General features: G+C 41.2%; 1 protein-coding gene and 1 pseudogene across 7 annotated transcripts in view; one reads left to right on the top strand and one right to left on the bottom strand.

The window, feature by feature from the left end:
* The window catches only part of LOC310843754 (ras-related protein Rab-9B pseudogene), a 16590-nt pseudogene extending 11209 nt beyond the window's left edge, over positions 1–5381 (bottom strand). The window contains exons 1-2 of one of the 3 annotated variants that reach the window (XR_014568677.1): positions 3863–5381; positions 411–3715 (exon numbers count right to left, since the gene is read on the bottom strand). The product of XR_014568677.1 is annotated as a ras-related protein Rab-9B pseudogene (transcript). The remainder of the gene's footprint in view (positions 1–410; positions 3716–3862) is intronic. The other 2 variants (XR_014568678.1, XR_014568679.1) reach the window with 2 other exon arrangements.
* On the top strand, positions 91–16827 carry USPL1 (ubiquitin specific peptidase like 1). 4 transcript variants are annotated; one of them, XM_083736182.1, is made up of 9 exons: positions 139–278; positions 7027–7186; positions 7657–7785; positions 8471–9098; positions 10155–10268; positions 11684–11813; positions 12687–12812; positions 13208–13368; positions 14793–16827. In XM_083736182.1, the coding sequence occupies exons 2-9, from the start codon at positions 7100–7102 to the stop codon at positions 16649–16651; spliced, it is 3234 nt and encodes a 1077-aa protein (XP_083592308.1). In that variant the 5' UTR covers positions 139–278; positions 7027–7099; the 3' UTR covers positions 16652–16827. The 4 variants fall into 4 exon arrangements, with proteins under 4 accessions (XP_083592309.1, XP_083592308.1, XP_083592307.1 ...); XM_083736183.1 differs by lacking the exon at positions 7027–7186 and having other exon boundaries at positions 91–278; XM_083736181.1 differs by lacking the exon at positions 139–278 and having other exon boundaries at positions 5840–7186.

Here is a 16827-nt window from a genome sequence, read left to right as displayed (position 1 = left end):
ACGCGCGAGCCGAAAGGAAAGAGAAGGAGGCTCCCGACACCGCCCCCTCGGCTGCCATTTTCCCCACACGGGCCCGGCAGGCCCCGCCTCAGTGCGGTTGTGCGGCGAGGGAAAAGGAGGAGCGACGCGAAGCCGCTTCGAGAGGACGGCGCCGGAAGCTGCACTACAAGGCCTCAGCCGGCCTGAAGAACGCACGAGCGGCGTCGCCTGAGGAGCCGGCTGCCGCGGCTCTCCCCCTGGCGCCTGTCCCGTCTTCCTTTCCCGCTGGGGGCCCTGCGGTGAGTAACGGCTTCACGGGGCTCTCCTGCTCGGGCGGGGAAGGGGAGCCGCCGGCCCTTGCCCCTCTACCTCCTATTCCTCGTGGCAACCCGGGTTGCGAGCATCCCGGCGTTGCTGTTCGCTTGCGTTACCTTTCGCTTACACGGGTGTCTAGGCCGCTTCTCACGTGACGACGGTGCGCTCGGCTCGTCCCCCCTGAGCCAGGCAGGGAGCGCGAGCCTGAGAGGGTCGCTTTCACGTCTGGCTTGCTTGCTTGCCCGCACGTGGGGAACCTTCTCCAGCTGCCTTGTTTTGTGTGGGGAGTGGCTTCGCACGTGACGGCGGTTCGCTTTTTCCCGTATGCGCAGCTCCCTCCATGTTGGGTGCTTAGACGCACTTGAACGTGGAAGTAAATCCCGGTCCTTGAGGGTATGTTCCCACGGAACGACGAGTGACCCCGGGTCTAAAGTTGATGATGGCAGCCTAAGATCTTGAGAGAGATCTTGGAACCACGTGCTGGGATTTAGCCCTCTTGGGTTCCAGAAGCCTCAGACATTATTCACAGAAGGCGGAATTTTACCAGGATCTGCTTTTCCTCCTGGCACGCTAGTAAGGTTGTTTAAACACAAACACACACACCACCCCCTACAAGTGGTGAAATCATTCTTTTCATGCAACTCTTTAAGGGGTGCGTGTGCCATCTCAGGAGCTAGATGTAACAATTTCCATTAGTTATTTTAGGTTTTCTTTTCAAACTCTTAAGCACTACAGTGGAAAAGCAACCTAAACATTCTCTGTTATAATGGTCTCATTTAACAAAAATTAGCTATCTTATTAATGTGCTTTACCATCCAATTGTACTTGCAGCCAGGGTTGTTAAAGAATGAAGATCAGGTGCCTTTTGCCATATTATCTGTGCAAGTCGTCATACAAAGGTGATACTGGCATTCTGTTCAGTTGTTGACTGGGAATACTGAACTAGATTGTGAAAGCAAGGCAATTTACCAAGGAATCCAGGCATGTGGTACTGGGAGCACTCACACAAACTGTCTTCTATGCTGAAAACATGTGCAAGGGAATCACAAGCTAGTCCTGCCTTCTGCTGGCTACATGTGCATCAGTCCCACATTTGGCCAGGTGAAACGTGTTCCTGATTGGCTCAGGATTCCCGCTAAGTCTAATGCATGCTTGTACACACATAGAGTCCCATCCCACAGCCAGCAGTTGAAATGGTGCATAGGGTTAGTAAGTAGCCTTTATTTTTAACGTGCTGAGTTTGACTTCCATTAGGTTTCAGTTCATAGTGATTGGGCTATTATTTGTTGTACCGACAGATATTATGACTGCTGCTCTGTATTTCTGGACAGCATGCACTTTTCAAGTGTTAGTTACCAGCATTCATTTGGAACTGTAAAGACCTAAAATAAATACTATAGCATTTAGTGCATTTCATAACTGTTGGTGCCTTTTAAAATTATTGCTATATTTTATATTCTGTTGTTTCCAACGGTAACAGTTGTATATACAAAGCATTAATTTGTACTTTTGTACAACATTGTATATAGTTAAAAACCTAGCCTTCTCAGTCTTACTAACCTTAATTAAAATATATCCTCCAAATTTGAAACTTTAGAACAATTCTTTTATGTATGGAAAAAGCATATCTCTTATTCTGCATTCCTGTAACTTTAACCAGTTTCAGTTTTGGATATATGCAAAGTTGTCTTTTTCCTTTTTAAATGTTTAAAAGCTGCCTTTCTGGACCAAGTCTACCCATGGTACCTAGTGGGTTACAATTCTATGCAGACTGTTTAAAAACATCATTGTAGTATTAAGGTACATACATTGTAGCTTAGTTCTTAAGCCAATGAACATGCCACAGCAGAGTGCTTGTATCAATATTCAATATTACTAATACTATACTAATTGGTATTTCTACTGCTTATTTCTGTTGATATTAATCAACATAGGCCAAAGCAATAATGGTCTTCTACTGAAACATAATTGCAAGGTCATGGTTTTTTAATTCCAATTTGGCATTGACCACTTTGGTCTTAAGATATATCTGTTTGTTCAACCATAGTTGATTGCATTGTTTGGCACCTTCTTAACTGAATGCATGTAAAATCCTTCTGGCCAGAACAGTTCAAGCGTCTTTAGCAGGCCAAGCCCAGCAGCGATAGTGACATGATTTGCTTTGCTTATGACAAATATAGATGTGTGGAAATGCTGAAAGGTTTGGTTTACTTCTTCAGTTTGCAATACTCATTACTACTTTTTCATTACTTTCTTACTAATTTGCAGCAATCCACAGTGCACTTTCTTACACAATTTGTCAGCAGTCTTTTGCCTAACATGTTTTTTATCTTAAGTAAGTTGACCACACACATGAAGTAAGAGCACCTATCTTTGTGCTATTGATGGTAGTTCATTTGTACCTGTAACTATTTCAATGGCTTTCTCCAAAATCTGTGAATATCTGTCTGTGTTCAGATTCCTACATTATAAAGAAACCTCTATAAACCTCAGATTCCCAATTCTCCATAATGTTAAGAAAGCATAAGGAACAGTTCACCTCATTTCAGTATTCTGCTGCAAACTAGGCAGAGCAGCATTGCTTATAACAGGGGTGCCCAAACTTTTTTCAAAGTGGGCCGGATTTGGTGAAGTGAATATGCGTGAGAGTTTTTGGTTTTTTTTAGGATTTTACCCCAAAGTTGTTGATCTATTCTTACTGAGTTTCTGGAGCGGGGGTCTGGTTGCAAGATTAGTATCATTTGACCATGAGATTTCCAGCAACCTCCTGGTTTTATATAAACTAAAAAGAAAATTGCAGGTGATTTCTTAAAACCCGGCTTCATAAAGCTAGAAGAGGTGATGTGAAAGAACAAAAACTGTGTTAATATTTGTGTATTATGCAAATGAATACATTTTCCAGTGGGCAGGATACCTATATTGCTGCCAGTGCATTACACATCATTTCACAATCACTCATGCAAATGGTGATTGAAACCATGTGGATGAATCAATCAAAAGTTGAGTCCATAACTACTTGAATTACTAATATGGTAATCTTGTCTGATCAAAGGTATTAACTGCATCTTCACAAAAGAAATGGTCTCTCTTTGCCCACTAAAGTTTATTATGTAGTGTGTTTGTTAGTCTTTAAGGTGCTGCAAGTGTTTTTTTTTGCAAATCAACATTTCTGTCAGGTATTGACATGGGTGTGCCTTATTTGTTTGTGTCTCACCTAGTTTAGTCTACTAGTTTAGTTTGTGCTGCTTTAAGTGTCTTGGAGGAAAGAATTCAATATCAGTTAAATAAATGAATTACAATATTAAAAGCAATAAAGTTTCTTAATTGCCATTTAATGTTACTGATCCTGAATATAAACATGGGCTCTTGCTACAGAGATATAATATATTTATTATTATTATGTATTAAATGAAAAAAAATCCTTCCAGTAGCACCTTAAAGACCAACTAAGTTAGTTCTTGGTATGAGCTTTGGTCTTTAAGGTGCTACTGGAAGGATTTTTTTTTGTTTTGACTATGGCAGACCAACACGGCTACCTATCTGTAAATGTATTAAATGAGTTAGTCACTTTATATTGCCCAGGGCAACCCAAAGCAACTTACAACCAAACATACAATAAACCGCACATAGGTACATTAAAACCAAGGGGAAAGAGGAATACATTTTTCAAATCCCACTCACTTCTAAAAGGCACAGATAGTTAAAGGCCAAAGTATCAGTATGGCTGCTAAATCTGGAGATCAGCCAGAAATCAAGGTTGTAGGGCACTGATTAATTGAAACAGTGTCTGAGCAGTCATTTCCATAGGTAGTCCTGAAGTAAAAGCATGTATTTGTTATTAAACTGTTACAAAATAGTTTCTGCTGTTGTCTATTACTTCAGCTATTTCACACCAATAGTTCAGTGAAAGTATTACCACTGACTGCACCATTTTTAGGACAGTGATTCACAATTGGTTTGAAAGCTAGTGTGAGGTTATAGTTATGGACTATGTTCTATGCCTGTTTTAGAACACTGATCTTAATAATGAGATATTTAAAAGTAGCTTGAGTATACATAAAGATAGGAAAAAGTGTTGCTGTTTCAGTGCTTACTCTGTTTCTGTCAGTGGTCTTATGTGGACAAGCTGACTGGAGATGAATCCAAGCAAGGAGGCTGTTCTAACAATGACTAGCAGGCTTGTACTCTTTTTAGGAGGGGTGAAGGGTAATAGGGGGGTTATCTCCTCTAGGCACCCAAATTTACGGTCGGGCTGCTATTGGGTCTTCTAAGCATTTGAAAGGAGATCTAGGGGAAGTCAGAAAATTGAAAATTGCAGACCAGCTAGCCTAGCTTCTGTCCAGATGAATTGATGGAAACCATTATTAAAGATATAAGCAATCCTTTTGAAGTCCTGCTTCGCCAACATTTTACTGCTCTTTGCCTTCATCTACATGCTTACTGACACCGCAAGCTGATAGATATTGTAAGTGTTGGCTTCTAAAAAGCTTTTAACAAAGTCCATAGCCAAAAGCATTTATTTAGAACTTAGCAGTCAAGGGATATGTGGATAGATCCTCTTACGGATTAGAAACTGGTTAAAGAACAAGAAAGTTCTGATAATAGAGGGAAGTAAGAAGTGAGATATCCCAAGAATCTTCATTGGGATCAATGCTATTTAACACGTTCCTAAATTGTTAGGAGGAGAGCGATGAGCTGGTCAAGTTTGTAGATGGCACCAGATTATTCAGGGTGGTGGTAAAACCCATGGACTGTAAACCGCTCCAGAAGGCTCCAAACTAAGTAAGTGGGCAACAGAATGGCAAGTGGGGTTCACTGTAAGTCAAACATAAATTGATACTTGGGCAAGAATTTTGAACTTCACTGATGGAATCTGAACTGGCGAGGAAAGAAACTTTGGCATTGCCATGAAGGCTCTCTGAAAACATCAACTCAGAACATATCTGTCACAGGAAAGACAAATTTCATGGTAGGGATTTTGCTCACCATTTGTGACTGTTTTTGACATTGGTTTTAAAAGCTGAAGAGTATGTTATTTCAATGTTTTTGGCATTGGTTTTAAAAGCTGAAGAGTACCGTATTTTTCGCCCTATAGGATGCACTTTTCCCCCTCCAAAAATGAAGGGGAAATGTGTGTGCTTCCTATGGGGCGAATGCAGGCTTTCGTTGAAGCCTGGAGAGCGAGGGGGGTCGGTGCGCACCGACCCCTCTCGCTCTCCAGGCTTCAGGAAGCTCTCCGCAAGCCGTGGGAGCCCGGCGCGAAGTTGCGCAGCTCTCCCACAGCTTGCGGAGAGCTGCCTGCATCCCGAAGCTTGGGGCGTGCTCAGTGCGGGCAGATATCCGCAAACCTGGGGAGACGGGCGCGACTTCCCGCTGGGCTCCCTAGGCTTGCGGATAGCAGCCTGTTCTGGGGACTGGCATCGGGGGAAGCCTGAGCTTACCCCACCCCAGCCCTGCGCCTGGGCGGGGGGATAATTATTTTTCTTTATTTCCCCTCCAAAAAACTAGGTGCGCCCTATGGGCCGGTGCACCCTATGTGCCGAAAAATACGGTATGTTATTTCAGAATGAAATGGGTTTTAGTTTAGCACAAGCTAGCTCTGAACTAACTAGCTTTCGTGCATTGCTTGTATGCAGATCCTTTCAGAATTACTGTGTTTTTATTATTTCTCTTCTCTGCTGTTGATGCTATGATAGCGTATCTGCCCTCCCATGAAAATATTGAATGGCAAAGTACAAGAGAAACACAAAAGACTATTGAACTGAATTGTACCTAGTGAGTTTCTGTTTACACTAGCTTTTTAAAGACCCAGTTTATATATGACCCAGATAACAGGAAAGTTCCTTACCTGTGTGTAAGCATTTCAAGTACTTCATGGTCATATTTTAATCCACATCACAGCAACCCATATATGTTTAATGTGAGCTAACATGGTAGTGGCATGCATATGCCCATGCTGTTGACTGTCAGAATGCTATTGGCACATACACATGATCTGGTGCGTGTTTATTTTAACATGAGAGAAATGAAACACATAATCAAATGAGTTTTCTGCCCACCCCAAAATGGCCCAGGTTAGACATAAGTTGGGCACAGCTGAGGTCTGGCTTGCACCTAATGCTGGCTGATCACTAACTAGAGAATGGGAGAAGGGAAGGAGGGGATGTACACATGATCATGTCTGCAAGAGCTCCCAGTCTGTCTATAGTTATTTGATTGGGCATCATTGTACCTGCATCATCCGTGGCACATACACCATAGGCAAGACCTTCTGCCTAACTTTGGTGGCACTATATCAGGCAGTGTTGTCTATTTGTTTGGGCTGAAATGTGAACCTCAGTTTTCGTAGCACACCCAGTGTAGAGCACCTAGGATGACATGATGCAGTTTTTGTCATCTTCCCTAGATTGTGCCACAAGTCGCTTAATCGCTTTGCAGGTGGATCAGCAACAATATTTTCAAGAGCTGTTGGGGCTATTAATTCATCTGTTTATATTCCAAATACGAACTTCAAGTCGAGTTAGTTGCTTTACACGCTTGTAGGTTTTTGGTGTGGGTTCTCTCTCTCTCACTCACACAGACGCACATTTCTTTATATGGTTTTCTTGATTTAAGGAAACGCATTTACTTCTATGCCACAAAAAAACCTTTCTTTAATGTGCTTTCTAAAAATTGCTCTTGGGGGGGAAAAAAAGCTTATTTAACTTTTCTTGTTCACTTCTTATTTTTCAGAGTATATGGGGAAAATATCCTTAGGACTGTTGAAAAATTGCAAGTGACATGATAATTTGGCCAGTGCCTCAGAATGATGGATTGCCAGAAGATTGGAAATGGTTTGCAAGTGACTGGTATAGGGGCATCTGCACTCCACATGGTGGGGTATTTGGGAAAAGTCAGTTCAGTTCTCTTTCACATTGTGCAAAGTTCTCTTTTTTCATTCCTCCTCCTCAAGTCTGAGAGAGTTTTTCATTTCTATTGGCCTAATTTATATGACTTTTCAAAAAAAAAATGTAAAATTTATTTTTCCACGGAAATCTTACTGAAATGGCGAAAGATTTACTTTCAAATGTTGTTACCTATTCCCCAAAAGTTTATGAACACATTTGATCTATTGCTGGTTATATTTTCACGGTCAGACCGATGGTAAAGGCTATTTTGTTCAGTGCATATAGCCCGAACAGTCAATATAAAAGCCAATTTATGTATAGTATCGTTTGCTCTCATCTGTATTTGATTTGTTATGTTTCACTGCTGTCAGATTTAACTCTGAAACACATAAATGCTATGAAAGTCATTTTACCATGTTTTGATATTTGGCCTCTCAAGAATAACACATTTGTTCTTTGTTTTACATCACTTCAGGACTGCAGGTCTGCAGAAGTAACTCCCGATGGAAGTTGCCCAGCTTGCAAAAAGAAGGGTCTCATACGAGGTCTACGAATATATCACATCAGTTTTGAAGAATCTATTTTCTTGTGTGAAAATCCACAGGTGCATCACTCTTTCTTGTTGAGTTGGGATTGGTCCAATTTTCCTATAATCCAAGATTCTTAATCTGAGCACTTATGCTAATTTCATAAGTAGTTGCCGTAACATTTTATAAGTGGGTATCCCTTTGGCATATAAAATAATGGCTTCATTAAACTGCAAGTACATTATGTTTGAATAGATAGACAGATTATGGCTTGTGCTTAGGGATGAACAGGGAGAGAAAAGTGGTGGTTGTGGGAGGAGGAAAGGCTAAATCAGTAGGAGAATCTGGGAGGGCGGTGATCTAAGGGTACATAGCCTAAGTGCTGATTAATCCAAGCCTAATTCATCAAAACTAGAAATTTCATTCCTTTTCGTAAAAGTCGGGGGGGAAAGAGAGCAGCAGCAATAGGCACATGAAATGTCCAGAAAAACACTTCAGAAATATCCTTTCAAAAAATAGTGAGAGAAAAACCTAATATTACTCTGCAGATACCCTCTTTCAAGGCAATTTTTATGTTTCTAAAAGAGAACTTACTATCTCAGGGAAGGGCTATTTAAAACACATTTGGATTTTATTCGTTTTTAATTAGGCGTTGCATAACTGTTGTTTCTGTATACAGCCCTCTATTGCATCCCTAAGACCCACGTTGCATGTTATTAATTTACTCAGATATCTTTGTGTTCCCCTCCTCCTCTTTTTCAGTGCATCTACCCTCTGGGATTTGAACCACTAAGCAGCATTATAATTCCTACTGATAAAAAGGATTCTCCATCTCAGGGCACTTGTAGGAAAAGAAAGTCGTCTGACACAAGCCTGGTAACCTCTGCTGTTCCCCAACACTTAAAACTGACAAGGACTGATAACTTGATAGAAAATGAGAAGGCGTTCAAACCTGATCTTGCTCCCAAGTGCAATGGAGATAATCTGTTTGGGACTCGGTCAGGGCAGCCTAACTTTCCAGAAGCTAGTCAGCCGAACTTTAATAGTGCAACAGAATCCGTGGAGCAGCAAATGGGCATGAAAATGGCAGCTCAAGGAAGTTCACCGGAAATTTTCAGTGTTCAGCCACAGCTTTTGTCAGATCCTGAAATTGGTTCATCATTGTCTCAAATTCTGCATCAAGACAAACCATCTCGGCCAGAGCCATTGTGGCTTCAGTGGAGGAATGTGTACGCTCTCTGCTGGTTAGATTGCATTCTGTCAACCCTAGTGCATTTAGAAACACTAAGAATGATTCTGAGTGGATCAGTCTTGGAAAACGTATCTGTAATCCAGAGCCTATTTGCAAAATATAATGAAGCAACTGCACTTGTGAATACTTGCCAACGAGGTAAGCCAAACACAAGTGTCTTTTTTCCTTTTGCTGTCAAAATATTTTTTTTAAGAGGAGAAATCAGTGGGGTGTATAGAACTCTGGGCCTTGGACAATGCAGCTGTTTCTTTTATAGTCGGCATAACGGTTTAAAATCCATGCAGGCCTTACAGCCTCCTTAGATCAAAACCTGTTCCCCCAATAGAACAGCAGCATGGGCTGTTGCTCATCCTTCTTTTCCCTCTACCATGAATGGCATCAGAATCTGCCCAGTGTGATTAGATAGATCAGATGATGCAATGCTTGCTTTGTGAAGGCATCGTGCTCTTTATTGACATCAGATATTAGCATGGAGTTTGTGCAATGCATTTTTGAATGTTGCTTTTTGGTTATGCTTTCCACATCAGCTTTTCTGTTAAGGAACATCTGAATTGTTTCCTTCAGAACCTTCAGTGCACTGCAGATGATTGCAGAGCATGTTCCAGCTCACATGCTTGGTTCAGATAAAGTACCAGGTAGACTCTCAGAGCCTCACTGTAGCTCTGCTGGGAGCGAAAGTATACCCTATAACACACTCATCTCCTCTAGCTTTATGTTCCAGGGAAAGATCAGTAGTGATGGCTAGCTGTCTTCCATTGACTCTTGTCTGACATTTCTCTTTGATGGGTGCCTGATAAGCTTCTGAAGACACCATTGCTCTCCAGGAAGCAATTTGAAAGCCACTTGACGAGAGGCAAGGCAGAGCTTTGGCAGGTGTCCTAGTTGATTTAAGTGGTTCACACCACTTGCCATTAGCTTTGGATAGTTGTTTATAGAGATGGGTGCATTAATCTGATTTCACAGCACTGGAGATATTTGTGAGCATCTGTATAGATGTATAGCCATAAACAGCTACATAACAAATAGGATAATTACATCTATTTAATAGTGTTACCAGCTCAATGACAATGTTAAAGTGGTATATATATATACATACATTAATAAGTGGAATAAATACTCAGTTATTGTTGGTACAGAATAAAAAATGGCAGTTCCTGGAGACAAAATGTTGATGGATCATTCTGTTTTTTGCAGGTGAATGTGTTTCGGAAGTTCCTTTGGGTGTTCTTTCGAGAGCTGAATCACACTTGAATGAAATCAGAAATACAATTTTTGCCCAGCTTCAGCCACAGCTTAAATGTAAATTAGGTAAGTAATTGCTAAAGGGTTTTTCATTATTGTCGTTGTTATTATTTTACATATAACAGTGCTAAGTTTCCAAATGTGACAGTAAACTAGTGCCAAACCTTTCTTTTTTTCCTATATTGTAAAGTTCCTTTATCTTTAGATTCTTTGTGGGTCCAGAGAGAGTCATTCCTCAAGAGTTCTGTGCTAATATATTACAATGCTAGTACTTCCTTTCTGTCCATCAGCTGCAAACTACTTTTCGTTGTCATTAGCTTCAGATTGGATTCCGGTTTCAATGATCTAATACCTTTGTGTGTTCTAGCTGTTTTCTGGGCCATTGATTCCTCAGTTAGGCATAAGGAGAATACTACTGAATCAGATCAAAGGTCCATCTACTCTAGCATTTGGCTTCCCACAGTGGTCAACCAGATGCCTTGGGCAAGTTCTGAAACTGAGTGTGAAGGTCATGCCTTTTTCAATTAATATTTAAGGGTATACTGCCTCTGAACATGCAGATTCCATTTAAGACATGGGAAGCTGCCTTATATGGAATCAAGCCTTTGGTTCGCCTCAGTGTTGTTTTCACTGACTGGTAGCAGCTCTCTGGGATTTCAGGCAGGGTTCTCTCCCATCCTCACCTGGAGATGCCAGAGATTGAACCTGGGACATTCTGCATGCAAAGCAGATGCCCTACCATTGAGTTATGGCCCTAACTTAACATAGGGTTCCTTGTTAAAATACCTTCACCAGATTTTCTAGCTAAGTAGTAAGTGCTCAGAGTATCTCATCATGTATAGCCCAATCCTGTGTCAGAAGAAAATTACACTCAAACTGCACTCTCTGTGCACACTCACCTGGGAGGCCCATTGAACTCAGTGGAACTTACTTTTGAGTAAAGATGCATAAGCTGCTGCTGACAGTTACTAAAAAAAAGTTGTCATAAATTAGGTCTTAGGTTTTGTTTAATATAGGAAGCAAAATGTATAATTCTTAGATATTTCAATGACTTAAAAAGTATATAATTCAATGCAAAATTCAGGTATCTTTAGACCTTCATACTTTCGTTGTTTGAACAGAAAGCACGCTTTATGAGCCTGTGCACCAGCATTTGTAAGAATTGGCCCTTGTAAGTGCTTTCTGAAATAGGTGAAACATCTTTTGAAGAGTCACTAGATTTTGGCCATGTTCAGCAAGGTATTTTACATTATTTTAAAAGGACCTGGATAGCTCAGTTGGATAGAGTATGGTGTTTATAATGCGAAGGTTGCAGGTTCGATCCCCATAGGGGGCAGCTGTATATTCCTGCACTGCAAGGGGTTGGACTAGATGATCCTCGTGGTCCCTTCCAACTCTCTGATTCTATGAAACATAGTAAAATGTTTTTACTGTCCTGTAGGGCGCTTTCATGTATCTCAACCCCTTTCTTTTCTTCAAAGGTAACAAGGAAAGCCCAGTGTTTGCATTCCCTCTACTTTTAAAGAAGGATCCTCAAACAGAAAAACTGTTTCTCCACTCTTATTCATGGAAGTTCGAATGCTCACAGTGTGGCTACCAAGTCAATGACAGGTTAGTTTCTGCTGAAGTTCTTTCTTGCCTTCCTTAATACAAGCACATGTTAATCTTCAAATCAGCGTGGATGTCTTTATATTTTTCTCTGCAAACAGAACATGTGCAGGATTGATGGGGTGTTATGAGCATGCCATATGTCTTCTTTCACAGCGTAGCATAAAATGTTGTGTTTGCTGTCTGAAAAGACAAGCTAGCTCTGCAGTACTTGATAATTCCTGAGTTTTTTCTTGCTGTTGGTCAGGATTGATCCTGCCAGTTAAAGTGTGCATTCAGAGCAAATGACAGTAGCCCAAACATCATGTTTAGCCTCAACATAAATGAGGTTCCCAGATACATCCCATTCTACTTGATTCTATTCCCTGAGAAAGACACCAAGATCTAGGAGCATAATATCTCACCCCATATTAACAGACATTCCCTCCAATGGCTATTTGCTAGCCTAAACAACCAGCACATTTTGCTGGCAGTACAGTACTCCAAAGCTATGTTCACATGCAGGAGAGAATCGTACACACCCACAGATATCTTTTCTGTTTCTGTTGCAGACATGCCACTGCTTACAGTCAAGCTTACTTTAAACTGGAAAATTCATTGTTCATTGTATTTCAGTCACCTGCAAGCAGCAGGTATATGTTCCTGTAGCTTTTAAAAACTGTTGCATGGGGTAAACGTTCCCACCCTAGGACAATCCCTGAAATTTGCCAGTATTTACTTCTTTAACTTGGAACTTAAAATTACATTTAAGCTTTGGGTTGCAGCAGGTTCAGAGCAATTTTGAATGTGGATCATTCATATGAATGACTCTTCTGGATGTCCCAGGTTTAGCTTGGCAATAATTTTCTCACAGCACTGGATCATTTCTTATTTCAGGTGTCAGAAGACATTGACAACATTTACAAATATCATCCCAGAATGGCACCCGCTGAAAGCTGTTCATACTGGTCCCTGTAATAACTGTCATCACAAATCTCAAAGAAGAGAAATGGTTTTAGAAAAGTAAGTGTGAACCATATTAAGCTGCTGATGTGAGTAAAACTACATCACAGGTGGACAATGAGCTGCTGCTAGTATGAAAATGCAGTTCTGGCATAATATTAGTAGCCTTGCTGGGTCCCATCATGTAACTATGAATTTGCCAGCTAGACATCTGTGCCTACTTCCAAGGTTCTGCTATTTGAAAACCATGGTTTATGGAATCTCATTCTATAAGCTCTCAAATAGTCTATTCGGGTGGTTTTATAAAAAGCTTTTGAGACACTTATGAAACTTTCATAAATGGAGTTTCCTAAGCAGCTAGTTGCTAATTCTGTTGTGTGTGGATGATGTGTCCAATATTAATAATGCTATAAGTTACATAGTTCTAAAGCTACAAATTGTTGTTTCTTTGGTAGTGTTTCCTCGGTACTTATGATGCACTTTGTGGAAGGCTTACCACGTAATGATCTGGAGACCTACACATTTCAGTTTCAAGGAGAGTCCTACCAAGTAACAGCTGTTGTTCAGTATCAGGAGGAGGCAAGACACTTCATAACATGGATCTCGGATTCAGATGGTAAGTCCAGTGCACTCCCATCACCTGTCCTTCAATAGGTGTCTTGTCTGCACAGGCTGGTGGAAAGAAAGCAGGAAACACATGTAAAAGAAAAAGCTTACTGAGCAGAGTGTTTCAGCCCTCTCAAGTCTTCATCAGGAAATTTCAAAGGCAGAAGTTCAATCTTGTTTTGTTTCTCCTTTTCCCTTTTAGCTCCCCTGCAATTCGCCTGGGACTTTCTCTTTTTGCTGCAAGTCCTGGTTGGTAGCCTCAGATGATTATGGGAAGAAAAGCAAGAGATTAGGAACCCATAACTCAGGCATAGGCAAACTTAGCCCTCCAGATGTTTTGGGACTACAACTCCCATCATCCCTAGCTAACAGGGCCAGTGGTCAGGGATGATGGGAGTTGCAGTCCCAAAACAGCTGGAGGGATGAGTTTGCCCATGGCTGCCATAAGTAGTAGACCAGTTAGCAGTATGTGTGCTGTTCTGTTGTAAGTTTTTCTAACCCAGTATACATAAGCTATCACTGTTTCATAATAAGTAGTTCCAGCACACTCACGTCCATTATCCCCTTGCCAATCCTGTCCCAAAAGGCACCTGGGAGCCTCCCACAGTAATGGGGAGGGTTTTCCCTCAAAACCCTTCTCAGAGAGGACCAACAATTATGTCTTCTACTGTGTGGTGATCCAAGGTTAAGATAAGAGAAAGCTCAAAAACCGTTCCTATATCAGTCCTATAGCCAGTCATCCGGATAGCTCAGTTGGTTAGAGGCTGCAGGTTCGATTCCCCGTAAGGGACAACTGCATATTCCTGCATTGCAGGAGGTTGGACTAGATGACTCAGGGTCCCTTCCAACTCTATGATTCTATGAAAATAAGTATAGTGGTACCTCGGGTTAAGTACTTAATTCGTTCCGGAGGTCCGTTCTTAACCTGAAACTCTTCTTAACCTGAAGCACCACTTTAGCCAATGGGGCCTCCCGTGCCGCTGCTGCACGATTTCTGTTCTCATCCTGAAGCAAAGTTCTTAACCCGAGGTATTATTTCTGGGTTAGCGGAGTCTGTAACCTGAAGTGTATGTAACCTGAGATACCACTGTAGTACTCATATCCATTATTAGAAACACTTTCTGGCAAGGTGAAATAAATGTTCACATCAGACTTGTAAATAACTGTTTTCTTGATCTCCGGTGGTGAGTAAAAATTGCTTCCAGGCAGGGAAGCCATTGTAAAGTGGTAGAGAATTGGAGACCATTTGTGACTTACATAGATATGTGTGGGTGGGCAGGCTAGTTGCTGTTTATTTTTGTGGATATATTTCAAAGCTGGTTTATCCAGTAAAGTGCCGAAAGACTTTGAAATGAATAGAACAGTGATTTCCAGAGAACTGTGATGAGGGATTATGCATCCTAAAATTCTGAACTGTTCATTTCTCATTTTCAGAAACATGGCTTGAGTGTGATGACTTAAAGGGTTCGTACTCTAGAAGACACAAGATCTTTGGCGTTCCCCCTTCAGAGATTCACATCGTCATCTGGGAAAGAAAATCACCACAATTGACAAATGGTCTGGATTCGCAGCTAGAAAGTGAAGTGGCTACGAATGTTCCTTTGCTAAAAGCACAGCCAGATTCTCCATTTAAATATGTTGATGGAAAGGCTGCTGACAATGCACCTTTAATTTATCACACTGACAATAACTTGAATGCACACACAAATGAGACACAAAACTTGATTGCAAGTAAGAACAGTAATTTGCTTTGTGGCTTGGAAAACCTGGCCAATGATGATGTTGTAACTTTGACTCTTGTACACGTTCCACTTGACTCTGAAGGTAAACCACTGGACAAAAGCCCTGCAGTGGAAAATAACGTGACAGTCAGAACAGACACATCGCAGCTGCATGATCCAGGTGGAGTTAAGGTTTCTCCAACTACTTCTGAAAGAGATGTTGCTGGGAAGGAGTGCAAGTTACTTGAAAATGGCAGCATTCCCTTGCATCAAGGGCAGCCAAACAATGCAAGTAACATGCTTATAACGCCAGTCGTTTCTCTGAGCAATAGCCATTATTCACCAGAAATGTTACCAGTTCAAGGGGCGGAACCTGAAGTTCCTATCAAAGATAGCAGCAGTTTGGACACAGCAAATCAAGAAAACAAAAGCAGCAGAACAAAAGCAGGGAATAGTGTACAGATAACACATAGTACTGTAGAACACTGGAGAGAAGCAACAGCAAATTCCCAGGCTAGTGCTGCTTCCCCAAGTAATTATTCTCACTCGGCCCCTAAAAACGGAACGAAGTCATTCACAGGCAGTTGGGTAAAGGGTTTACTTGAAAGATCTCATCCTCTCATGCCCAAAAGTTTATTAACCTGTAATAACACTGAGATCTGTAAAAAGCCCGTTAAAAAAGAAACTCGCTTCACTTCACTAGGTAGAAAGGCAAGCCACTTTCATGGTTTTCAAGCAAAACATTCAAAAAACCAAAGGGAGAAGATAACGGAGAGGGCATTAGATTCTTCTCATAAGGCTCCTCCTCCATCCTCACCCACTCCCTTTGCAAGACCCCCTATAGAAAAGTATCACATTGTTGGAAACAAAAGAACTGTGGTGGAGAGCGCTGGCTCACCAGTTGCTTTGGGTAACCAGATTGGGCCTAAACCAAGCCACAATAAAACTAAAAGCTTTACATCGGCTGAGAATGTTGAAGAGTCAAGCGTTACAATAGCACACCGACTGCGCCTACAACTTCAACAGCAGCTGAAAGCTAAGAAGGAGAAACTGGCTTCGCTAGATAAGGTGGCGAAGGCTCAGGTGCGAAACAGGCGCTCTCCCAAGAAAAGGATGAAGGATCAGTCACAGCTTCAATCCCAGAAAGAAAGTGACTCCCTGCAGAGGTTGTTAAATGCCCTGCAGCACCAAATTGATGTTGAAGATAGTAAATCTGTGAATTCTCTAAGCACCAGTATGTCCCAGTGTAGCAGTTCAAGTTTTGATGACATTTTATCTGAGCTGCTTTCTCCCACTACATCTGTTGCTTCCATGGAACTTCCACAAGAAGAAGAATGTGGATATGGTGCACAGGAAATAAACCATGACCATAATTATCATAGTCCAGTAAAGGAAAATGGATATGAGAACCATACAGATCTGTCATTTAAATCACCCCCCAAGAAACTCAATTTCGAAAGTCCAACAAAACAATTTAGTCTAGAAGAACTGTTGCCTAGTTCAATGCTGAATTCAATAATGGCTGACACTCAAGACTTGCATCACTTTGATGAAACTCTCTTAGCATGGTGAATTGTGTTTTAACAATTTCACATGTTTCTGTTAGATGGCTTTAAAGCAAAGCATAACTTGTGTTCCAAGCTAATTTTGCACATGGTGGTTCTTTGGATTTTTTTTAAATGTGAAAGTTTTTTTTTTACTATGAGGTTGGTTTATTATTATTAATAATAAATTAAGACAAACTGGAA

Source organism: Podarcis gaigeae (genome assembly GCF_964106915.1).
Source record: "Podarcis gaigeae genome assembly, chromosome: 4".
Classification (NCBI taxonomy): Eukaryota; Metazoa; Chordata; class Lepidosauria; order Squamata; family Lacertidae; genus Podarcis; species Podarcis gaigeae.
Note: the sequence above shows the minus strand (reverse complement) of the source record. Positions and strands in the feature narration are given on the sequence as shown.

Coding starts and splice junctions, on each gene's coding strand:
- USPL1 (XM_083736180.1), top strand. CDS start 7,435: ATGGTAAAGGCTATTTTGTTCAGTGCATATAGCCCGAACAGTCAATAT. Junction 7,786..8,470: donor TCTTGTGTGAAAATCCACAG/GTGCATCACTCT, acceptor CCTCTTTTTCAG/TGCATCTACCCTCTGGGATT. Junction 13,369..14,792: donor ATGGATCTCGGATTCAGATG/GTAAGTCCAGTG, acceptor TCTCATTTTCAG/AAACATGGCTTGAGTGTGAT.